We start from the raw sequence: 26836 nt of genomic DNA on the forward strand, positions 1-26836 counted from the left end.
ATGAACAATTTCAACTCAGCCTCAAGGTGGCGCTATAACTGGCCGAAAAGTGCTTTTACCTCTAATTTTCATTGTTTTGTTCCACTTTTGCTGTGGCAATGTAAACGTCACACACACACACACACTCTCCTATCCTCCTGGTGGAGACCTGTGCCCAGAAGGGCACTTTTTCTAGTTTTTACTGTTATTTGTGCTAAATAAAGAAAACACCTGCCGATTAATGGTGAAATTCATGTGTTTGGAGTTTTCTGTGAGGAGGACAATGTGAATTTTGGATCTGTCCCTGTCATTATCCAAACAATACACAGCATGGATTGTAGAGAGACCAGTCCCCAGGCAGCCCAGACAAATTGGCAATTTCTTGCACACAAATGACTTTCCACTCCTTCCTGTGTGATTTTTCCCCACCACCTTTTTACTCTGCTCCTGCTATTTGCTTCAATTTTAAAAGCTTCGGTGCATGACTAATAGTTTGTGTTTTACTTTCACAAGCATCTATTTTTGGCCTGCTGTTCCATTAGCTAGCCAACATCAGAAAGAACACAGTTAAATCCGAACTGTTAATTTAACTCTGGAAGTGTGAAAATAGATTTTTTACGCTTTCAGCTTTTAATTAACACTGTGAGGGAGTTTTGAAAGGCAAGGGGTTGAGGTTGTTGTTAGGGGGTGTGTTGTTTACAGTAGATTGGCGTTTCCAGTAACATGAGATGAGAGACCACTTACTTGACTCACAACTCCTACAGCATGTGTCGACATTTCTTGGATGCCTTGATTGAGCTGGTTCAGTGACCCGGGGAAATTGAAAAGAGAGAAGCCTATTTATTTGAGTGGAGCCTTTTGTGTTCTTGTTGTACAGACCGACCTCTCTTTGGTTAAACAACGCTGCACTCAATAACCCCGTTCTCATAAATGGCTCGGCTGCTTTCCAGAACTAATTGATGTATTATATTATATATTTAGGCAATTTATTTTACAATTTCCTGTTGTGTTTTCTGAAAGAACTAAAGTTGGAAATGACTTTGAATGAGTTTCTGCTCTGAAGTCTGCATTCTTGGACTTCAGGCATGCCCATAGAATAGTATATATACCCCTTAAGATGTCCAAAGCTCTCTTGGTTGCACAGTGTAGAATCATTCCGTGTAGTAGTAGCGTGCTGTGTTAACCCAGTGGCATATCTAACAATAACATCAGGGCCTCGGAAGCCCTTGAATGCACAGATTCTTTCTTGTCCTTCTCCACACCCATTAGAGGTTGATGGTCCTTCCCACCTGCCGGTACCCACTGGGCCAGATGGCCATGTTGAGGCTCTTATCTGATGGACAAAAAGCCACTCCAAGCCACCGTCCTGCTGTGTGGCCTGTGCTCCATCTGATGACTGTATGACTGGAAGCGAGAGGCGAGGTGTATCTCACAGTTGGAGCTATCGGTGGGGGACAGTGCCGCACACTGTCCTCCTGATCAATGATGGCATAATCCATTGAGATCACACCGCACAGAACAATAGTTAGGGTAGTAGCACAGGTAGTTACTTTAAACGTTGGGGCTGCCGGGTTGGCCGAGGGGGCGTGTGTGTGTGTGTGTGTGTGTGTGTGTGTGTGTGTGTGTGTGTGTGCGCGCGCGCAGGGACGCACACACACACACACACACACACAATTGGCCAAGGTTCCGGCAATCAGTATTGTCTAAACATTTATTTTATTTGCCACTGAAAGTGATTCTGACCGCTATTTATTTTAATATTGTTGTACCAGCAAGCTGGGTCAGGAGTCAGAACTCCTGTGTCATGTCTTTAACTCTCTCCTCATTGGTCGTCAGTGAAGTCTATATGGGCCATTTACACACCTGAGTACTTGAGTTCTGTCTCCTGAACAATACGGGACCTGACTCCAGACATTTTAATAGGCTCCTCATGGCTATATCTCCTGGCATGAATCTTTCATGGGATGTTGCACGAATCAGCCCTGGCAGACAGACTCAAGAGAGTGCTTGGCACAGGCCACACACACATAATGATGATGCATTCGGGAGAGAGTCCAGGTAATGCATCTGTTAATTCTTTCTGTGCCCCTAGGTGGCAGCAGAGTGTATGTAGGTAAGCCTTTCCAGGGCTATTTCTCCATATTTGTCATTTTAATTTCCGGTTTCCAAGCTTGCAGACCGTCATTGTAATGACCGGCTTATATTAGTATCCGCTAACGCTGTTTACCTTTTGCCAGAAATGTTAACGTCATAACCACGGACGGCGCACATAGTTTCAGAGATACGAGGCATAGAAGATCCTACTTTGAGCGTCTATGGAGGCCGTGTGCAAAAATCCTGGCGCTGGCGATGACGGAGGCGTTGCCTATAGCAACCCGGCCAAAGTTAAAAGGTGATTTTCGGCTAAACCGTTTGATATTTGGTGTAAAGCTTTAGGTACGAACATGGTCGTACTTAGCTAGCAGATAACGGGGAGAGGGGGTTACGAATATGTTCGTACTTTATTAACACATGACTACTCAAGAACACACTAAAGTAAAACAAATTTAAAAATATATTTACATTTAGCTTAGGCTTGGGTGTTATAAAGGTGTTACAGTATAACAGTGTTTATAGGTATCTCAGGTATATGATTTTAAATACCATCGAAAATACAGAAATCTCCAAGCTAATCAATTAACCTGGACCACACATGTAATCACATATTGATTAAACTAACATTAACAACAGGGCACGCATCCGCCTGGGTGATGGCAGATGGCAGACTGCTGGCGCTTTGGCAACTGACCCCAGTTCAACTGGAATGAATTCTGTACTGGCCATACAGTATATGGAGATCTAAGGGTTTGAGGTTTGAGGTCAGATGTAGAGTTGCCCTGCGCTGTGGCTCAGCGGTCCAGGACACCTTGGTTATGGCTTGTAATCCTGTCTGGCAGAGTGCCGCGGGTTCGACTCCCGATCCCGACGGCCTTTACTGTCACCCCCCATCTCTCTCCCCTTTTCCTGTCAGCCCACCTTCTATCTATCCCTCTTTAGATGAGTCAGTGTTGTGATCTTACAGTATATATGGAGATGGCCATATATGGTGGCATACAGGGCACACAGGCGTATACAGGGCTCCAAAACTGTGGAATGCACTTCCCATTGCACTTCCCATTGCAGTCAGAACTGCAGCATCACTCCCAATCTTCCGCCGTAGCCTGAAAACCCACCTTTTCAGACTCCATCATGGCCCATAGCGCTTACCCTACCCCCTTAGATAGCATTTCTGTTGGCTTAGATAGCATTTGACACAGACTTATAGCATGTTATGTAGACAGCACTATAATTGTATTGTATATAGTCATAGCACGCCATAGTACATATGTATAGCATAGTAGTGAATATGTATAGTTTATTATGTATAGTGTATGTATAGTTTCATCATATAGATATTCCACTGTTACCTTCTTAGCTTACGCATGTTTCATGATAAATGCTTTTATGTGATGTATTCCCATGCTTTTGTTCTTGCTTAAATGTAAATCGCTCTGGATTAAGAGCGTCTGCTAAATGCCTAAATTGTAAATTGTAAATTGTATGACCTGTCACGAGGCATGATGTCACGAGGCGTGACCATATATAGAGATGTGATGTCACGAGGCGTGATCACATATGGAGGCGTGATGTCACGAGGCGTGGCCATATATGGCGTGCGTGACTAACGGACGGGAGATCCGGGGTTTTCATAGTAAATGCAACCTACAGTCGCAATGCAATTGGGGTGGTTGTATTTTGTCCGTGCTCTTATCTTTCAGACATTCATATTGTGAGAAAGGTCATGTCTCACCTAGACACAGGATCTGACACGAATTTTGACCTGATGGTCAGTATTCAATGTATCATGAGCAAGCAGGCAGACTCTATTAGCTCAACGGTAAAAATGTCAGCAACAGTAGAAGAGGAAAGTAACATATTTCTGCTTTTTACTGACATTGCCATTTACATTTTTCTTTTAATTAATTCAAATTCACATTAATTCATCCGGATCCCATGTATATTATGAACATTATTATTACCAGTCTCGTTAAACAATAGATGCGTGTTGTATACTGCGTGGACTAGACTAGAGTACCGAACGAGCTGCAACCATTCGGAACGGATCAGTGTATATGTGGTCATCACACTAGAACACATGAAAATCACTATATAAAAAACTATAACTTTATCTGGAGTTTACTTCTTTGAATTACAAATTACAGTTTATTTAGCCACATGATTTTATTCAACTGCCATTCTGTCACCATCCCCATCCTTCAGCCCACTGGCAGGCAGCCCACTGTCGGTATCCGTCAAGGCAGCAGGTGTCTTCAGACACGCTGTACAGTATCTATGGAAAATGGCGCTTATTTACTGTTGATTCAGTATTATTCCATGGGCCTTGACTTGAGTATATGCTGTGGTGTGCAGAGACATTTTGAGGGGCAGGTGCTCAAGTGAAAAAAGATGCACATTGTGCAGCGCGTGGAACTGCCGGCTGCCTTAATAGTGTGCGAGATTTATAGATTTTGGGGCATAAATAACATATTGGCAGCTTTTAATCCAGAATTGGTAGATGTCACCATGTACCACATACTGTACACTGTACAAAAATAAATAAAACGAACAAACCGTACAAAGAAATAACTTTCAAAAGGGCACATTGCTGTTCAGAGGGCAAAAGACCAGGTACTCTAGCACTACCTCGTGTCTATCTGTGCGTGGACCTGAGTATAATGGCAACAATAAATTGTGGCTGTCATTTTTTTCATTTACATTTTCATTTTCATATGAAAGCAGAGAATCGTAGCAATTCAAGTGAACCTCTGCGCTGTCTAAAACTATACTTTATCGGCAAAACCCCCCCCCCAAAAAAACAACATTAAGTCCGCGGGTGTAATAGTGGCGGCAGCAGGATTTGAACCCAGGAGGTGTGGGGTGGGAGTCTAATGTCTAATTACTGTAGGCTCTATAGTCTTAATCACACAGTACATTGTACTGTAGCAGATACATACTACAATGACTTCCATCACCAGCAGCTCGGCTTGTATTTATGTATTTATTATTTGATAGTTTTAAATACTGTCATTATACCATATACCCCCATTGAGATATGTGAGGAATGTATGAAGGTACAGTATGAAAAAGATACCTAATTTAGTTCTGCAAATTTAGATATTTAAATTTAAAGCGACAAATACCAAATATGAATTACAGTTACAAATCACGCTATTACACCAAATCATAATGATTCACTAAGAACTGAAAGACAATACAATTAGTCCCAGGGCTATAGCTCTAAATCTGGTGTCTAAACCAGTTGTATTTAGCACAACTGCACACATTATGCACAGCCCAATTAGCAGCTGGGTGATAGTATTGTCTGAATATCAAGTTTGCTGACTCCCAATTACTTTACTTGTACTGTAATTATAACTATGTAGACTTTTTTTTATTTCCAAGTTTATATACAGTAATTGCAACATTAATGTTTTGTGGACGGGGTGGAGATTTTGAATTGCTTTCTTGTTGTACTATTGATCACATTTGACAGTGAGCTGCTCTCCAAATCAAAATCACCGGCCCTTATTTCAAAAAGGGCACCATTTAAAATGATTAGGAAATTAATTTGATCAATCGTGTCTGTAAGATCCTGTTTTCCCCTTCATGACTCCAACATAATAGCCTCTTTAATACTTAATGATTAACCCATTCTGACCGGGCACCCATTTTGGTGTCAGCATCATGTTATGCTTTAGCTATTGAAAAATAGCAGATCTACAAGCTCATATCGCGCCACCGAGTGGCGCGATACGAGCTTGTAGGTCTGCTATTTTTGAAAAATCGAAGAACGACTGACATTTTTTTAATCTGATCTCAGGTCAGAATGGGTTCATCAGACCAGTGTGTGTCCAGTGGAAACCTCGTATGAATCTGATCTCAGGTCAGAATGGGTTAAAATCGTGTTTGAGATTGATTCAAGGCAGCTATTATTTCCATGCATGAATGATCCGTAGCCTCGCCTTTTTTCTGTCATCGTGGCCCTTGTTTTGGGGGCTTGCTCGTAATCGACAGCAGTGCGGTGCTGACTCAGGATGAGACCGCAGCAGTGGCCTTGCGGGATTGCAAGATTCCATCGCTTCATAAATGTGTTTTTAACAGGCAGGAAATGGCTCCGTTCTGCAGGTTTGGCACTGGAGGCAATGTAGGAATAAGAGGTGTGTGGGTGTGAGGGAGGTAAAGGTGGGAGGTTCAGGCGAGAAGGGGGAAAGAAGGACTTAGGGTAGCTGATTCTGTGTTTTCTCAAAGGTCCCCTCGGCTTCAGGTGATGACACAGCACCTCGTTAACGCAGTGGCGTCTCAGGACTGCCGTGCTGAGGTGCTGGGGTGATTCATTACCACGATCCACGCTAACATCTTCAGATTAACCCATTCTGACCGAGCACCCATTTTGGTGTCAGCATCATGTCGTGCTTTAGCTATTTAAAAATAGCAGATCTACAAGCTCATATCGCGCCACCGAGTGGCGCGATACGAGCTTGTAGGTCTGCTATTTTTGAAAAATCGAAGAGCGACTGACATTTTTAGAATCTGATCTCAGGTCAGAATGGGTTCATCAGACCAGTGTGTGTCTGGCGGAAACCTCGTATGAATCTGATCTCAGGTCAGAATGGGTTAAACGGCGACTCGCCCGTGGCACCAAACATAACAATTGTATTGCAAGGTGTGGACGGGAAGGAAGTTGCCTAGAGCAGATTGAGGGGCGACTCTGGATGGGAATATTTATTATATTTCTAATATTCTATACGACTTCTCCTTGTGTGGTGTGACATGGTGCAGGATGTTTTGGTGAACGGAGAAGTATAACATTTGAGGTATTGTGATAGTCATTGTGGTTCAGACAGGATTTCATTGATACCTCCGGGAAAAGAGACACTGAGACAGCGCTCCTTCATTGCCACCCCCAGGAACTGGGGGTGGCAATATCGAAAAATGATGATGATGAGATTTGTTTTATCCGTTATTTCTATTGGCCTATCTTTATATAAGGACATGTGTGTCACTGTCTGCGTCCCAAGCCACACTGTACAAATATAGCTGTGCCTGCCCTGCATATATATATATTTTTGTTAAGGTTGAATTGTAATGCTTTTTAAAGCACATATTGATTTGAAGAGTCTAGCTGAGTCTAGAAAAGATTAATTAAATTCAACATTGACTCAAGTAGGCTACTCGGGGAACACAAAGTCTACAAATATGTACAACATTTGGCAGAAGCTGTGAATAAATAAATATATATTGGCACCGGTACGCCCCTTTTGAGCAGTGCCGTCATAGCCAGCGACTGAATTAGAAAAGTGCGTCTCAATACTTCCTAACTGCAGCAGTGACGGCGAAGCACAAGGTCAGATACAAATTAGAAGACCTCGATGCTTTTTCAAATGCATTTTTCAGTCTTTTTCAGTTTTTTCAATATCTTTCTAACTGAAAGCTTAGCTTTTATTAAAGAAGCATACAACCTGCTGACTGAGCCTTGGGTGACAAGGACCCTTACTGTGCAGTAAGTGGGATATAGCTGTATTTAGAGTAGTTGTCCAGGAAAAAGGCCACAGAGTCCTAGCCCAGCTTGTGATGGCATGTTTACTACGAACCAGCTTAGTGATCTACTCAGAGGGTATTTGTACACGATGCTCAGTGTTGCTGGCTCACTTTTCAAGTCCACTATTTTGCCTCAATTTATCAACGGCTTTCCTGTTTAGTGTGGCTGTAATATATTTTCCTTTTCATATTGCATCTGAGATATTTTCAGTAAATCCTTGTAAGTGATATTTTTACGTCTCCAAATCGGATTATGTTTAGACTGTGGTATACAGCAACATGCAATACAGCCTGTAGTGTAGTGTATATTAGAGTAGCTTGAACAACAATCATAAAGAGACCCATAATTCCTTTTATGTAAGTGCATAGAATCAAATTTATCTCCATTTGGACCCTTTTAGATCACTTCTCGAGGCCATAACCCATAATTCTCTGCGTCCTTTGTCCTGTATCATTGCTTCTTGGTTCGGGTTTTGTTTTATACAATTGGCTGGGAGAATGCTTGATTATGATTGGCTCATCTCCATAATCATTCTGCAGTGGATGGATGTTATAGGCTCTGCAGCATACATTTAAACCATTAAAAATAGACCTCAACAAGCTGTACTCTAATTCTACTGTGAATTATGCCCCCCCCCCACGCTACGGGGGGGGGGGGGGGGTCTTTGGCAACAGCTCTTTCTCAATGTCTATTGAGAAATGTTTACTATTGTCTATTGTCTATTGCAATGTAATACAAGTATATTAAACTACAATAAAATATGCAAGTATAATGTAGCCTATAACCAATGTAGCCTGTGATTTATATTCTCATTAGCATATTATCTTATATTCACAGTAGTTGCATTAACCCATTCTGAACGGGAACCCATTTTGGTGTCAGCATCATGTTATGCTTTAGCTATTGAAAAATAGCAGATCTACAAGCTCATAGCGCGCCACCGAGTGGCGCGCTACGAGCTTGTAGGTCTGCTATTTTTGAAAAATCGAAGAACGACTGACATTTTTAGAATCTGATCTCAGGTCAGAATGGGTTCATCAGACCAGTGTGTGTCCAGTGGAAACCTCGCATGAATCAGATCTCAGGTCAGAATGGGTTAACAACATAAAGACGAAGAAGACATCCTGCGCAAATCATTGAGTCATTTCAAAATTGTGACTACAACAGCAAAGTTAACAAATCAAATAATGCTCAAATGTCTAATCTTACAGCATGACGTTGGGCTTGAAAATGTCTATAATTTAATTGTAGTTCAAACCTTCTTCAGTTTAGGAGACATTTCAGTGTTTCAGTGAAATAAGGGCCTGTGGTTTTGAGGGCATGAATTGCTGCCCTGTCCGTTCACTTGGTCAGGTTCTCAGGTCAGAATGGGTTCATCAGACCAGTGTGTGTCCAGTGGAAACCTCATATGAATCTGATCTCAGGTCAGAATGGGTTAAGCAATATCAGTCGCCTAATCACAGCGACAGCACTCTTTGACAGAAATGTACATCCGATCCAAAACTGTGGACATGTTTGGAGTCGTTTCTGGCGGGAGGGATTTGCTCCGCATCCATCTATCGTTAAGCAGACATCGGGGGACAAACCTTTAATTTTTTGGGGTCAGTCTTTCAGCCCATGGCTGTGCTCAGCTAGGCAGCCTTGCCTGCTTTGCCTCTACGGTGGCTCCCCCCCCCCCCCCCCCCTCCCTGTTTTGTTATTTTGCAGTGTTTTCCCACTAGTACAGCACACAAATTAATGTAGGCCTACACATTATCAGCCCACCCATCATGTCTATCTGTGGGTGAGGGTTCAGCTCGAGAGTTTTCATTTTCACAAATCAGTAATTATTAAGTGGAGCCAACTAACAGAGAAAACTAATAAGTATATTTATTGGTTTTTTAGACATTTAAAGACAACAACAACAAGACATAACACAACAAGAACATAATAACAAACAGCAAAAGAAAAGAAAGAAAAGAAAAACAGCTCAGACACAACACCATTATAAATAAAAAGATTGAGTATACAAAGACATGGCAGGAACAATGAACCATAATGACAAGTGGCTTGATAGTTCTGATAGACTCCCATTCAGGAAATACATCCATGCAGTATATAAATACATATCCCATTCTGACCTGAGATCAGATTCACACGAGGTTTCCGCCGGACACACACTGGTCTGATTAACCCATTCTGACCTGAGATCAGATTCTAAAAATGTCAGTCGTTCTTCGATTTTTCAAAAAATAGCAGACCTACAAGCTCGTATCGCGCCACTCGGTGGCGCGATATGAGCTTGTAGATCTGCTATTTTTCAATAGCTAAAGCATAACATGATGCCGACACCAAAATGGGTGCCCGGTCAGAAAAAAAAAGGCAGACAATACAGTCATCACAGGCACCAAATCATCGCAACAAGAGCAGAGAGAAAACATTGATTTAATACTGTTTTGAAAACAAACGCATACATTCGTTGATGTACAATGTAAAACTTTGATTGATGTGAATCATTTGATTTGGTCAGTGTAAAAAAAGAAAAGAAAAAGAATAATAATACAAAGATTGTGATTTAGCTTAAGCCATTCTGAATGGGAACCCATTTTGGTGTCAGCATCATGTTATGCTTTAGCTATTGAAAAATAGCAGATCTACAAGCTCATATCGCGCCACCGAGTGGCGCGATACGAGCTTGTAGGTCTGCTATTTTTTGAAAAATCGAAGAACGACTGACATTTTTAGAATCTGATCTCAGGTCAGAATGGGTTCATCAGACCAGTGTGTGTCCGGCGGAAACCTTGTATGAATCTGATCTCAGGTCAGAATGGGTTAAGTGACCAAGCACTTTTTGTCACCCTCCATATTCTCTCCGTATACACCCCTTTGTAGTTTTCCCTGAAAGCCAGCATTTGAGACCATGTCAGGGTGTTTAGGGAATAAGAAGGACCAGCACTGAGATAATGATACTCTGTCCTGCTCATCTCTTATGGGCTCATCTCATTGAATCCCCTACTGATCAATATGCTTTTTGTCTCCACCAGGCCGAAGGCATGTGGGGAGAGTATGTTTTGCACTCCGTCCGTCCGCGTGTCCGTCCGTGTGTCCGTGTGTCCGTGTGTGTGTCCGTGTGTCCGTGTGTCCGTGAACAGCTAATCTTGGCCACCGTTAACCCGGTCGATGCCATATTTTGCACACACACTCCCTGGATGCCAACGATGAACCTCTGCCCCAAACTTTCCACAACGGCCTGTTATAGCGCCACCAGGAGGCCGCTTTGTGCAAAACAAGTTTTTGCACAGTACACCTACAGATTTTGTCCAAACATCACGCAAATTGGTACACAGTCTCTCTAGAGCCATTCAACGAAACGGGTCTTTCAGATTTATCAGACTCCATCCTGATTGGTTAAGATTGGCTTCCAAAGTTCACAGGAATGCTCAGTTTCAAACAAAATGCTGCAAATCATGAACACATCGCGTGATTTCCGTGAAATTGTGCACCCACATTCCCACTAGGCCGAGGACGAAATGCCACATGAACAATTTCAACTCAGCCTCAAGGTGGCGCTATAACTGGCCGAAAAGTGTTTTTACCTCTAACTGCACAGATCTGTGGATAACCTGGTGGAGACCTGTGCCCGGAAGGGCACTTTTTCTAGTAATCTCTCTTTTATTGTGGTTTCTCTATCTTTATCACTGCTATTTTTGTGAGGCAGACCAATGTTTCTACTGCTGGTCTTCATTTTGTTCAGAATGTTATTTTGAGCAAATGCAATATTGAAAAGCTTGTACGCATGATTTCCATTACCCGTCATACAGTGACTGATGTCAGACATAACCATGTTTGCAGTGATATTGCACCTCTTAATGGATTTAATGGTGTGCAACATAATCACTCTTGCGGAGACACTCCTGTCATGGGATGATCCGACCTACACGCCATCGACCATGGCTGGGCATGACCTTTGACCTCAGGCTTCGACCTTGGCAATTGGCAGGTTGTATCCCTGGTCAGTCCCTGATTCATTTTAAATCACCTGCTGTGATCTGCTATTGATCTGCTCAGCAGACCAGCCAATTAGTGAAGAAAAGAGTGGTATACATGTCTGATCACACTGGAACCGTGTCTGTGTCTGCTTGATGTGTCCCTGGATACGCTTCATGCGTTTGGCCTCTTTAAAGGGCTGCCGCGGGGGGCTTCGGGGCTCGCCTGCAGCCTGTGGTCATTGATCTGTGCTGTAGTGTGTTATGTTTGCATGTCGTGTTGATGATGGGTTGTTACTGTACTTGTTAGGCCCGGCGATCCAGGAGCTGTGTGATCTCGGTCCGCCCACACTTTGACCCTTGCACTGAGCACACATACTGTACACAGTAGGCTGTGAAGATCACAATAGATCATGTTTTCATGGAAAATTATGCCAGCGTGAAGCTATAATAGTGGAGAGGAGAGCTGACTTGCATACTGGTCAGGGATGTGGGCTGTATTTTGGTACAGCTGGAAGGCATTTGATTTGCATGCAGTAAAACGGAATTTGTTGTGCAGTGATTCTCTAAGCTGAAAGGCGTGAATATCTAAATAGCCAAAATCTTCCGAAAGCTTAAAAGATAGCATCTGGAAGGTTATAGTTATGACATTGTGATTCATGCTGCCATTATCCATTGTCTTTGCCTAATAGCCATGCTGTCTGTGCATACCATCTGCCTTTGTTTTCTAGTTTTCCTTGCTTTATTTGATGTTGGTAATAAAACTATTGCTGTTCTGGCATGTTTTATATCCATGCTATATGAGATTTTGTGTTGCACAATGTCCTTCATTCCTTTTAAACACAATACTTTTGGTCCGTTTCTTTTAAATGCTAAATACTTTTGGTCTATGTTTCTTTTTATGTCCCTAGAGAGCCTACGTACGCTACACTACTGCCTCAGTCAAGGAATGGATAGAGTTTCAAATGAAACTTGAGACATTTGAAATCAGAAGTTTTTCATTCTGTAGGGAAAAGAACATTGCACTCCAATATTGTCTGATGTAAGCTCAGGCTGACAGGCTCCATCCATACTGACACTGTGGCCATTTCTGTTCTTTCAACACTGCCCTGAGAGAATGATTACCTCACAGAAGTATTCGCAACATCAATATCCTTGCTGCTATAGTCCCGAATACTCATGCTTTGTGCTTATTCATCCACACTCTGTCTCAGCGCACTCCTGAATAAATTGCCACCAATTATTTGTAAGTGGGAATGTGAAAGAAGCTTTTGAAATGGTGATTTGATGGCACACTGGGAATAAAGAAAGTTATTGGTTACTTTCAAACCATAACCATTTGTTATTTTCCCTTAACCCATTCTGAACGGGCACCCATTTTGGTGTCAGCATCATGTTATGCTTTAGCTATTGAAAAATAGCAGATCTACAAGCTCATATCGATACGAGCTTGTAGGTCTGCTATTTTTGAAAAATAGAAGAGCGACTGACATTTGTAGAATCTGATCTCAGGTCAGAATGGGTTCGTCAGACCAGTGTGTGTCCGGCGGAAACCTCGTATGAATCTGATCTCAGGTCAGAATGGGTTAACCCATTTAGACCTGAGGATGATTCTACAAATGTCTTCTGAAAATCTGTCAGTGGTTCTCAACCTTTTTCACATGGACCCCCAGAATTATCTGTATTTGGCCTCCGACCCCCATCTGAAAATATGTTTTCCAGGGACCCTCCCAGAAGCAAAAGATTTGAGTTAAAATGTTCTGAAACAACACTGAAATAATTGATTTGTGCCACAAAAATAGCATACCTACAAGCTCGTAGCTTGTAGATCTGCTATTTTTCAATAGCTAAAGTATTGAAACACCAAAAGGGTTTCCCTCCCAGAATGGGTTAAAGACCCAGTGAAACGAAAAATAAATGTTCACACTTTTAGACCACATCCGTGGTCATCATACCATACCTTTGCCAAAATAATGGCAAGATTTACATTTTTGTGTATTTTTGAGTGGTGCAACCACTCCCTTACGGAGCTATAGTGGCTGGGTGACTGGCTGGCTGGCTGGGTGGGTGGGTGGGTGGGTGCATCTGAGCACGAAAAAAGCACGGTTGTTTTTCACCACCTGTGTGCAACCTAACACACACACGTACACACAAGCACATATTAACTGTATATATGGTGATTTCGGGTGTGCCAGTATAGTACAGTGACAGTACAGTAGAGGGACCGCCACACGGTAACTCACATTCATTTCTCAACTGTTTCGGACGCAGGGCGGCTCGCCGGAATCGGGCCGGCACCCTGGGTGCGCTCTGGAACTTCCAGACGCTAAAATATGTATATAGGTTGTGTATAGGTTAGAAATAATCCCCTGGCTTTGCTCCACGTCTCTCTGTCACTTTGTTTACAAACGACACTGCACGTGAGAGAAAGTCACGGACTTAACGTCCCATAGCCTGGAGGGATGTGACGCTCTGATTGGTTCAGAAACTGAGGTCCTAGCGTTTGAGACTAAAACTTCAAAATAAAATGCCCACCATTTCCATTTCACCACGTCTTTAAGGAGGCCTATTTGAGTGTTAGAAGTTGGCAATTGCTAGGAATGAACTGAAAACCGAATAATTAGATCATATTATCGATGTATGTATTTTGACGTGTACTGGGTCTGGTCTCATAGGCACTTGCCCGCGGACAAGTAGTACAGGTCATGTTCTAATTGCCCTCAGGTCATAGGCAACTAACTGTGCTGTAACGTGACGTACCCATATGTGTGTTGTCAACAGCGCGCATGCTCAGTGATGGCGAAAACTTCAGTGCTGGAGTTAAGCAGAGTTGTCGAAAGACGCTAACAAACGAATTTGTTAAATTAAAAAAACGGCCTCGTTACGCCCTCCATAATTGTAATGGTCAATGTCTGTGTGGAAATTCAGAGCCATTTGGTACAGCCAGTGAGGAGTAGAGACATGTCTACACTCTACAGACAGACAGACAGACAGACAGACAGACAGACAGACAGACAGACAGACAGACAGACAGACAGACAGACAGACAGACAGACAGACAGACAGACATTCCCTGGCTTAATTATATGTTAGATAACCATGCATTACATAAAATACCCAGGAACGTCCACATTATTAATAGCTTTCAGCGATTTCAGTTTTCTGACCTCTATTTATGCTCACCGGCAAGGTGCCATGATCCATCTGATATGGAGAGTGTGGGTTGTTTTAGAGTGAAAACAGGCCGCATTGTAGATGTTTCAGCCAGGCGTGTTTTTCTGTGATATCTGCTACAGCCTTGTCAGTGGTATAATGTTATGTTATTTACTGTATGTTGACTAAGAGTCCCAGACTCCTCAGGACCCCTGGGAGTCTCATACGGTATTGATGACTGAAATGACACTGTGTAAAACTCCACAGCTCAGCAGTACAAAGCTAAACACAATAATTTTGTCCGTGTCTGTTTATGCACCTTAACCACCACCTGTTTTAAAGATTTTCATAACGAAACATACAAGCCACACTTTTATACCAGCTTTCAAGTAGACCATTGACAACAAGTTGTTTTGTTACAAACCAAGCATCAGTGAGCATTAAGCCTTCATAAGATGTACAGTTATGCCCTTTCTGAAATTAATGGGCATATGAAGTAATACTGTGTATACTGCAGTAATCACTCTGCAAAAGTGAAGAGGAAAAAACATTGGCAAGCTTTGGATTGAATGCTAATTTCTTTGACATTTGCATGGAATTCACAAATGTATTCGATTAATATCAATCAACTTCCCCCATGTTCATCTAAGATAATTATAAGTGTGTTGCTCCAGGCAGCATTGATCAATTATGTCCCTTCTAGCTGAAATTATAAAAAATCCCTTTTTTTCTCGTTCATAATTTACCCCATGTCGCTCTCCCTTCCACTGCGGCAAACAGTTTTCGTCTCTCTTCACTTTATCCATCTCACATCATGGAGAGGAGATCGATATCACTTCAGAATGCCTTTCCTTCCTCAGATGCTTTATAATCTATTTATCTTGCGTTTCGTCCCGTGACATCATTCAAAACTTTAATTTTGCAGGTGCTAGCTGCAGGAGAAGTGTCAATGCCATTGTTTAGCAATGTGTTTTATGTGTGATAATTGCATGCTCGTCCTTTAATCCAGTCTTGATCAATAAACCATCACTGACATTGCCCAGGGCCACTCTGGTTTAATTACGTCTCGGTCTGGGGGCAGGTTGTTTTTCTATCAGCCTTGATGACCGGTGTGTGTCTGCCCTCTGTTTGTGTTGCAGATGATGAAGTTTGCCTGGGACAACTACAAGCTCTATGCCTGGGGCAAGAACGAGCTGCGGCCTTTGACAAGGAATGGACATATTGGCAACATGTTTGGTGAGTGGCAGCACCTGCCCACGGGCATCGAAAGACAACACAGAGATTCGTTTCTTTTCATTTGAATCATTTGGTATGTGAAATATGATTTATTGAGAGGTCTGATGCACACAAAGGTCTGTAAAACCGAACACTTCAAGAAACAATATTCTTCATTAACATTATTGTTTTTATAAATAAAGCATGTAGCAACGGTTGCGTTAGGCTGGTAATTTCTGGTTTTGACCTTTCTTCATTCAAAGGCTGGAAAATATCATTCCCCCCAGACATCCTGGACGGTAAAAAAAACAACAACAAAAATGTATTAGTATTATTTATCATAAATGTAAATCAGAAAGGGCAGCACAAACTCTAATAATTATGTTTCTGTAGTTTGGGGTATTTTGGGGTTGCTTTCGGCCTGGGCTTTTTGGGGGTATTTTGGGGTTGTTTTGCTTTGTGTTATTTGAGCTGTTTTGGGGGTTGTTTTGGGTATTTTGGGGGCATTTGGGAAATGTTTTGGTTTGTTGTGGTTACTTTTGGGTATTTGGTTTTGGGTGATTATCATAACCCTCTTACCATAGTTGTTCATCTCTGCATGTATTCCTGTGAATCTTGTTGACATTGTTGTGGTGAATTAAACACTGTAGAGATCATTGGTCAAATGTTTTAAGATTGCGTCAACAAGAGAGACCATTAACATGCGCACATGTGCATGTTCCGTGTGCACTGTGCACAGTTAAAGCCTAACACCTACTGTATTTATACTTACACACACACACACACCGTACACGCAGAGAGACAGAGAGAGGGAGAGACACACCGTTTTACTTAACTTCTTTAGACAGTATACCGTAAGTATTATTCTTGTGGTGTGCCTCCTGGTGGAGATTGTCGCTCCATTGAGCACCCTTTTTGTGAGTGTCATACAATTAATTTAGCATAGAATTTGTGAAACTATATTTATAATCACTATCACTGCCAGGCTGTCACAAAAAGGTTGCAGAAGTCACACTTGTAGGCGTCTCAGCTAACACGTACACTCGTACAGTACCTGGTGGGAGACATAATTGGAGGCATACCCAGAAGGTTCCTCAGGTCTCTTACAAAGAACCATATATGAGACAGTTCTCATGCTGCCGAGCTCCAGAGAAACCTCTTGATAAATCTTTTAATAAAAGGCGGATCAGTTCTTAATGAGGGCTGGATGGGCGCTGTCTGGCACACCTGAGTTCTTTATCGCATCCTTGGGGAATGAGGATTATTGAGTCGGTGATGCAAGACCTCTCAGATATATTCGATCGCCTTGCTTCTTTCAGCACCTGCAATATGGCAGCGTTGTTCTTAATAGGTCCCCGGTTTGGATTTGGAGAAGATCTTTTCTAAAGGGCTCTCCACAAACCATAATATGCTACGCCTCACCTCATATTACACACAACACAACACACAACAACACAATACAGCTGGTATTATATTCAATACATTTGTAACGGACTCGCCATATTTGATTCACCCCCAATTTAGAATACTTTCAAAAGGCTTGATTAGAACTTGAGTTGATTAACCCATTCTGACCGGGCACCCATTTTGGTGTCGGCATCATGTTATGCTTTAGCTATTGAAAAATAGCAGATCTACAAGCTCATATCGCGCCACCGAGTGGCGCGATACGAGCTTGTAGGTCTGCTATTTTTGAAAGAAATCGAAGAACGACTGACATTTTTAGAATCTGATCTCAGGTCAGAATGGGTTCATCAGACCAGTGTGTGTCCGGCGGAAACCTCGTATGAATCTGATCTCAGGTCAGAATGGGTTCATCAGACCAGTGTGTGTCCGGCGGAAACCTCGTATGAATCTGATCTCAGGTCAGAATGGGTTAACCTTGAAGTCCTTTTTTACTCAATCTGACAGCGTTGGATATCTTGAAACAGATAGTTCTCCTTCTTGATTATGAGTGGTTGAGTTGCGGTCAAAGCCATTGTAAAATACTCTGAATTATGATTCTCTGAGTGTATGAATGAATGAACCATTGTAAAGCGCTTTGAGCACTTGGAAAAGCGCTATAAAAATTCAATTAATTAGGCTGAGCATGGATGACAAATGGACAGGATAGAGAATAAGTTAGACTATATTAGACTATAATGTTATACTACATATATATACACTATATTTTCCGTTCGCTGCTTACAGACCTGCTGGGTGTGCTGAGAATAGTCAGATAAATGTTAACAATCACCCCAATCTTTAAATATGCTTTCCGCTGCATCTGTATGTTGCTGCGTCTGTGTGTTGCTTGGCAACCATTCTGCTAAATGTAGCTTATAGGAACTAATAAATTATAGCAAATTATATATGCCTTTATTTGATGAAAGGTATATGTGCTAGTTTTAGAACAGCTAAGGGGGTTTTAGACACACTAAAAACACCCCTGTAAAACCACTTTAACCCATTCTGACCGGGCACCCATTTTGGTGTCAGCATCATGTTATGCTTTAGCTATTTAAAAATAGCAGATCTACAAGCTCATATCGCGCCACTGAGTGGCGCGATACGAGCTTGTAGGTCTGCTATTTTTGAAAAATCGAAGAGCGACTGACATTTTTAGAATCTGATCTCAGGTCAGAATGGGTCATCAGACCAGTGTGTGTCGGCGGAAACCTCGTATGAATCTGATCTCAGGTCAGAATGGGTTTAAACCACAGCCACTTTTAGGGCTTAGTGCTTTATATTGGAACACTCTTCAAACCATTGCCTCTAGAAAGAAAGAATGGCGTTATCAAGGCAGAAGGTTGTTCTGAATGGTCTGGTCTAATCCTCAGTTTCTTTTAGCCTGTCGTCATCTTTAATCCATGCCGCACAGCCATTCGCTGTTCATGTGCACCTTAACGCGGTAAAATCTACAACAACATCGACCTATATCGGCTGTTGAGAAATAGCTTGTTCTTCAAGCACGAGGGAAGTGGGAAGTAGTTTCTCCAAACAAATCCCATAACCAAATTAATTTCCATTCGGTTTGAATCTGGTATGGCGTTCCTCCTTGCCACAATGCTGTTTACTATACACAGTATAACAGCAGCATAGCATCTGCGAGGGAGAGGGAGACGCGCACGCACGCACGCACGCACGCACGCACGCACGCACGCACGCACGCACGCACACGCATTGTGAGCAGGCATCGTCAGTGAGTAACCGTCATACTGTGAAAGTGTGGTGGAGGTAAGCAGGGTATGAAATTGGATGTTGTGTTCTTTAATTTAACCCCATGAGCAAACAGAGATGCGGTGAGATTGGATCCACGGTTAGCCTACTTGTCAGAAGCATGTCAATATGTTTTGCGATTCAATGGAACGTCCCTTCTGCCACACATAGAGAGAGGCACAACGTCACAGCGACAACGGAAGCATCTGGCACTGTTTCTCTCTCCCCCCTCTCCATACTACGCCGTTTTAATCCTTCTTTTTCTTTCATCGTCTCTCTATTTTTACTCTAATCCATGTCTTCCCTGCTTTCCCTTGTTATGATCTACACTGTAATATTCTGTGAGTGTTGATTGGACCCGAGAATCACAGTTGAGCGTCACAGTCAAAGTAAAGTCAAATTAATGCTCATGTATTTTGCAGTGTGGGCTGAAAATAGCATTTCTCTCAATTAAAGAGGACACTGACACACTTCTCTCCCTCTGTTTTCCTGTACTGTATGTTTATGTTATCTGAACCCTTAGCTGAGGAAAAGTATGAGTATGTATTTTTCTCCAACGCTCCTCACCCTTTTTCAAATTTTCATATGAGGTTTGTTTGAATAGCAAATAGCATGTTTTGGAATTGGACTTATGGTACCAAAATGTCATCTTTACTGTCAGTAAGACAGTACAGAAACAACAATCAGCTATGGCATGACTTCATAAGAGCGTCATGCTCATAATTTTGTTTTAACTTGTAAACCTTAGATTTTCTGTGACATAGTAGCCTAGTTATCTTACTTAAATGGTAAAGGTGCATTTATATAGCGCTTTATATCCAAGGTGCTTTACATAGATTGTGCATTATACACCGATGGCGGCGGAAACCATGCAAGGCACCAACCAGCACATCAGGAGCATTTAGGCGTTCAGTGTCTTGCTCAAGGACACTTTGACACTAACTCTGGGGGAGCCCACAGGGTTCGAACTGGCAACCCTTGCGGTTGCCATCCAGCCACTCTACCCCTGATCCACCGCCGCCCTTTACTTACTCATCACTAGTTGGTATAATTTTAGCAAATTGCCATACTACCCTCACCAATCCTGAAACAAACGTTGCTTTTAATTTATATTTTTCTGTACAGTTCCAGGAAACGTTATTAGTAGTGTTGTGTTGTGATAGTGGCCACTTCCATTTTTCAGACTAGGCTGATTGACCGATCTATCCTTTCAAGTTGTCCACAGCTAAATGCTGTTAATCTGCCACATAAAATATCTGCAAAATAAAGTTTATTCATGACGTTAAAGTCAAAAAGCAACGTCAGTGAAAGGAAGATAAAAAACCACACACGTGTGAACTGAGTGGTGCAATTCCCCCCCCCCTCCCTCTCTCCCTCTCTCTCTCTCTCTCTCTCTCTCTCTCTCTCATTAGAGACACAGCACTACCCCTCTCACTGTTTCTGGCGCCCCCTACTGCTATTATTAAGTCACATACTCGTGCTCACTTATACATACAAACAGGTACACACACACACACACACACACACACACACACACACACACACACACACACACACACACACACACACACAGGTACACGGACACTTTGCTGCTACTACCCCTCTCACTGTTTCTGGCGCCCCCTACTGCTATTATTAAGTCACATACTCGTGCTCACTTATACATACATACATATACACATACACATACACATACAATACAAACAAACAGGTACACACACAGGTACATACACACACACAGGTACACGGACATTGCTGCTTGTAGGAGTGGTTGCACCACTCAAAAAGAGATTAGCAAGGGATATTATGTAGCATAATGAGACACATCACATGCATTAGATTGATCTCGTCTTTGTGAGTAAGTAATAGATGTTAGCAACATGTTCACTGTTCTTTGATAGCATATTTCTCTCTTTGGATTTTCTTTGATACTTCCTCCTTGTTTTCACTCTTTGTTTCAATAACTGTCTCTCTGCTGCACATCTCCTTCCTTAATTCTACGACTTTTAGACAATTCTCTGAAAAGCTGTATTTAAGTTCGCATGAGAGGCACTTGTGCCAAGACTATTACAGATGGAGACAGACAGGCAAGTCAGTTTGGGTGGGACTGAAGAGTAATTACCAAGTCTGAAGTCTCTCTCTGGAAGAGAATGAGGTTTAGGAGCAAGAAGAACGAAGGCCAGTTTGAACCAAAGTGTGCCCTTGCTTTAGGATGGGGAGCTTTAATTGGAAATGAAGCATTTGTCGAATATTCGGCAGATGCTGAACAAAAACTCGTACAACGATGATTGAAGGCAGTTCACGAGTTTGCACACTGGTCTGTATAGCTCCCAGGCACAGTATTTAGAGGTACTAGGGACCATATCTGTAATTGAGACCATAATAATCTCTGCATTTTTCCAGCATATTTCTGAGCAAGCCTGAAGACAATGATTTAAAGTGAATTGAAGTCCTTAACCCATTCTGACCGGGCACCCATTTTGGTGTCGGCATCATGTCGTGCTTTAGCTATTGAAAAATAGCAGATCTACAAGCTCATATCGCGCCACCGAGTGGCGCGATACGAGCTTGTAGGTCTGCTATTTTTTTTTTTATCGAAGAACAACTGACATTTTTAGAATCTGATCTCAGGTCAGAATGGGTTCATCAGGACCAGTGTGTGTCCGTCGGAAACCTCGTATGAATCTGATCTCAGGTCAGAATGGGTTAAAAAGGGAATCCTAACCCTCCACCGGTCCACCCTCTGCATATAGCTGAGTGAAGATATTAATGAAACGCACTGGGCAATGCAAAACTACCATCCATCCATGTTCATATTGCACATCCAGAGTCGGGTCGTCACATCCTGCCTTGTCCTGCTAAGGCTCTTAACCTGGCACCAATATAGCCAGTTCTAACTGGGCGATCCTGAGGTTTACCCAGCAGCATGGAGACTAGAGAGGAGATATAATACCCTCAGTTGTTCCTTGGTCTGCTACGTGGTTGCTTGTGCATGTACTTCGCCCACCTTGTAGTTCCAGCTTTGGCCTTAAGCGTCACTGTTTCCCAGCTGTTCGGGGGCCTGCTTCTATCTCAGCTCTTTTTTTGTCACAAGAGCGTGGTAGAGTTGCTGGACAATATAGATGACATCAGGGATCTTCTCCATATATGGGATTAATTGCATCAGCAGGTCGCATTTACTATGACATCAGGGATCTCCATCCCTGATGATGTCACGTGATGTCACAAGACCATCTATGGGGATAATAAGTGACTGACTGACGGGAAATGGACGTTTTCATAGTACATTAAATGCGGTCGCAATAATAGTAGTTCAAACACAGTGTTTTGGGTCATACTGTGTAACTCGATTGTCTTGTAAGTTGTCTTCGAAGCACTTAAATGAATGTGAATCAATAGTCTGAAATTAACAGTCAAGGCGTGTAAGGACCTTGATTCAGAAAGAAAAGCACGTCAAAACAAAAATGGAAAAATAATCAATGGAACTTTTAAAATATTGATGACAGCACTTCATTTTTCATGTACAAATCAAATTCCAGCTACGTTTTTAAAATGTAACATTATGAAATAAAGAAGATGGCTTCACACTAGTTATCACTATGTTTATTTGTCAATCCAACACCACAGAATAAATATATTGCACATTGCACAGATAAAAGTGAGGAAATTATCCAAGCAGGTATTACTATAGTTCAGTAAAAAAAAATAAAAAAAATAATGAATACAAATAATAATGAGAAAACGATGGGAAAAAATTCACTCTTGCAGAAAGATCACATGAAGATGAAATCCAATTTCACGTCAGCTTCTGTGGTGTGGATTGGAACCCGGGAACTAGCTTGGCAGCCCATTAACGTCAGGTTGGTAGCTGATGGTTGCAGTTCTCACAGGCAACAACCTTCATGACAACATCCATCAATCCCTTCATATTCACTATTATATTGCTGCACAGGGCTTGCTGGTGAAGAATGTAACGATGGAAGGAGAAATGGGCGGAAATCAGAGCTTTGTGGTTCATCGTGGCTGGGGTGCCGGCCGTTGTTATGGAAACACTTTTTAACACCGGGGAAAGTTCAGTCGGGGGGCAAACTTCAACTTAACCCATTCTGAACGGGCACCCATTTTGGTGTCGGCATCATGTTATGCTTTAGCTATTGAAAAATAGCAGATCTACAAGCTCATATCGCGCCACCGAGTGGCGCGATACGAGCTTGTAGGTCTGCTATTTTTTGAAAAATCGAAGAACGACTGACATTTTTTAGAATCTGATCTCAGGTCAGAATGGGTTAATCAGACCAGTGTGTGTGTCCAGTGGAAACCTCGTATGAATCTGATCTCGGGTCAGAATGGGTTAAGGTTTATTTTCACTTCACAGGTTGCAGGTGTAAAAAGAGCAGGGGGAAATGTGTTCTGCACAAGCTCCCAACGATTTGCAGTTACGAAACAATAGCCATAAAAATAGAGAAACAAACAGAGTAAAAGTCAGATAACAGATAAAACAATATAAAATATTCATAGGGTGTTTACCCAAGTATAGAAGAGGCTGAATATCACAGTATCTTGTGCAAGTATAAGAGAACTCTAGCAGCAGATATCAGCAGCAATAGCATAATTATTCATAGTCACATACAGTACATAGCCTATATATTAGGGCTGTCAAACAATTGCACATTTTAATAATCACTTAATCACTTAAAAACAATTAATCGTGATTAATCACCCTTCAAATGATGTCCCAAATATGCCCTTTTCTTGTGGGAACTGAAAAATAAGTGACTCTCTATCTCTCTCTCTCTCTCCATATCTCTCTGTCTCTCACTCTCGTTGTCGTGCTATGTGAGCCGCTACCTAAATTGCATTAACCCATTCTGACCTGAGATCAGATTCATACGAGGTTTCCGCCGGACAAACACTGGGTCTGATGAACCCATTCTGACCTGAGATCAGATTCTAAAAATGTCAGTCGTTTTTTTAGATTTTTCAAAAATAGCAGACCTACAAGCTCGTATCGCGCCACTCGGTGGCGCGATATGAGCTTGTAGATCTGCTATTTTTAAATAGCTAAAGCATAACATGATGCCAACACCAAAACGGGTGCCCGGTCAGAATGGGTTAAACTGACTTTTTTCCTCAGATAGGGCTAGATAGGGCTTTTATTTCCATCAGATACCAGAGCGATGACTAGTGCAGAGTGGATGGGATTATGGGATGTACAGGGTGGGTCATCTTAAGCATGCATTCATTTATTACTTTCACAAATTAATTAACTCAGCTAATTTTGAGCTCTCGGGAACGATGCAACTCGGGAACCTAATAATACCCATTGTCATAGCACCCGTTTTAACCCATTCTGACCGGGCACCCATTTTGGTGTCAGCATCATGTTATGCTTTAGCTATTGAAAAATAGCAGATCTACAAGCTCATATCGCGCCACCGAGTGGCGCGATACGAGCTTGTAGGTCTGCTATTTTTTTTAAATCGAAGAGCGACTGACATTTCTAGAATCTGATCTCAGGTCAGAATGGGTTAATCAGACCAGTGTGTGTCCAGTGGAAACCTCGTATGAATCTGATCTCAGGTCAGAATGGGTTAAATATCTCTATTGTGTCAATACTGTATATGGAGATCTCTGTAGTATGCAATACCCGTTGTCATAGCACCCCATTTTAACTGTCTCTCTGTCTATGTCCCACATGGAGATCTCTGTATCTGTCTGTCTGCCTGTGTCTGAAGAGTGCAAACTGACTGTGAAAAGTTGACGGGTCAAGTAATCAATTGGCAGGTGTGGGGTTACCATGGCAATCAATTGGCTGAGGCAGAGGCTGGAAATTGCACAGGTCGGTGAGAGGAGTTGGCCTCATTAGACCCACTGGCCGAGCCTGACCAGAGCCTTTTGTGGTGTTTCTGGACAACGGTGTAATGCCACCGACTCGAGGCCGGGCACTAGTGTCGAATTTGAAGTCGGTGGGGCAAACGGTTCTCGAGTTACGTGCATTACAACCGTACGCACACACACACGCACACAGACAGAGACGTGATTTATAGTTGGATGACGTCACGTGAAGTGATATGCTTGTGTGATGGCCTACGTTGCCAAGACTCACATGGTGAAAGGGGCTTAGCTCTCTGTCACCATGTCTTTCAACAGCCTGATGGTTGACAGGTGGAAACTTGCCACCACCCCCAGTCTGGGGCTGGGGTGGTGAGTGTCCAGTGATCCGCTCATAGCCTTGGCTACGCACTGCTTCTCGTATAGCCTACAGGCATGTAGACACTTAATCCTGGAGGGAGGGAATCTCACCAATGTGCTCTGATGCCCTGATACGATTCCTTGGGCTTCACAGTCAAGGGAGCAAAGCCTGAGCGTGATTGAATGGCGACAACGATATGAATGGATGTTTTTGTTTGGGATTTCACATTCAAACTTTTATTTTCCTCCGCTCGATCTTAAGGACATGGTTGCCTGAAGTCAACGATATGACCCAATTGGAACTAATATTACTGAACACAAACCGCATCACCTGTGTGTGCACAGTTAAAGGTATATTCAGTGATTTCACTTAATTCAAATATCACTTATTTTTTTTATTTTTTTTTGTGATAATCCTCTCTACTATAGAGTGTGCTGACCATATAAGGAGTTCCTCCCTGTCCCCAGTTAATCCCTGGGGGTCAAAAAACCTTAGGTTTAGTTTTTGACTCTCTATCCTGATTGGACGAAAGGCTGGGTCCCACAGCCAAAAACGAAACCTAAGGTTTTTTGAGTGAAATCACTGAATATACCTTTAAATACGCATTCATCTACAGTGGTGTAGACTGAGGGATATTGTGAATCCATAGACCAGCTAGTTATAAATACTGTAGGTTGCCTTTTAAAATGATGGCAATGAACAGAAACCATGACAAACATGATCAAAGGCGCTGTAGAAAGTATCCCCTCAAATTTACAATTTTGCCTGTGTGTCTGGACAAAATGTGCTGTATTGACATGACTGAAGTCACAGTATTACTGACGGTGCTGACTTCACCACTTCATTCACTGCCTGGATAAGGGAGGCCAAGCTGTTATTAGACTAGGCATTGTGCAGTTAAATTCATAGTCAGGAATTTACTATGAGGGAAGTAGCTGGAGAGGCAAGAGATATATATAATATTCTTTAAGACAGTCGACCCTGCCTACACATAGTGTCCTTGGAAATATTAGCCTTACAGTATTTTCCCATCTTTATTTCCAACAAAGTGGCAATGGGGGGATTAATGGGCGACGTGTGCCAGCCTCTTTTATGGAAGATGGTTAGGCTGGCTCCAAGAATGATGGGCCCCAAAGAATCCCCCCCCCCCCCTCCTCTCCGCTCCTAAAACTGCTTTAACAGCCATGTTAAACCAACCAAAGTCTAAATCCTCTCTTTGTTGTCTTGATGCACACCAAGAAAAACAAGGTGAGCTGAACGTTAACCAAAGTTAAATCCATGTTTGGAATCGAATGTGCGTCTGTAAAAATGTGCATGCACACCGTTTTCCAACTAAAATGTATTCATAAATCAGACCGTATAACATTATTATTGCACTCCATTATATTGTATTTAGGGAAGTCATGGCGTGTTTTTAATGAGCTCGCAATATGATCTGGTCTGTACTCGTCAAGAGTATGTGGAAGCCAGCCTATTACATAACACTTTGATGTCAGCACTATGAGTGCGTGTCTA

The 26836-nt window shown here is 42.3% G+C and overlaps 1 protein-coding gene across 2 annotated transcripts in view; it reads left to right on the top strand.

The window, feature by feature from the left end:
- The window catches only part of LOC310856200 (mannosyl-oligosaccharide 1,2-alpha-mannosidase IA), a 257601-nt gene that overhangs the window by 109528 nt on the left and 121237 nt on the right, over positions 1-26836 (top strand). For both annotated transcript variants that reach the window (XM_083761470.1, XM_083761469.1), the window contains exon 2: positions 15855-15951. In XM_083761470.1, coding sequence (XP_083617596.1) covers positions 15855-15951 — 97 coding nt within the window. The remainder of the gene's footprint in view (positions 1-15854; positions 15952-26836) is intronic.

Source organism: Protomyctophum parallelum (assembly GCF_964188405.1).
Source record: "Protomyctophum parallelum genome assembly, chromosome: 3".
NCBI classification, from domain to species: Eukaryota; Metazoa; Chordata; class Actinopteri; order Myctophiformes; family Myctophidae; genus Protomyctophum; species Protomyctophum parallelum.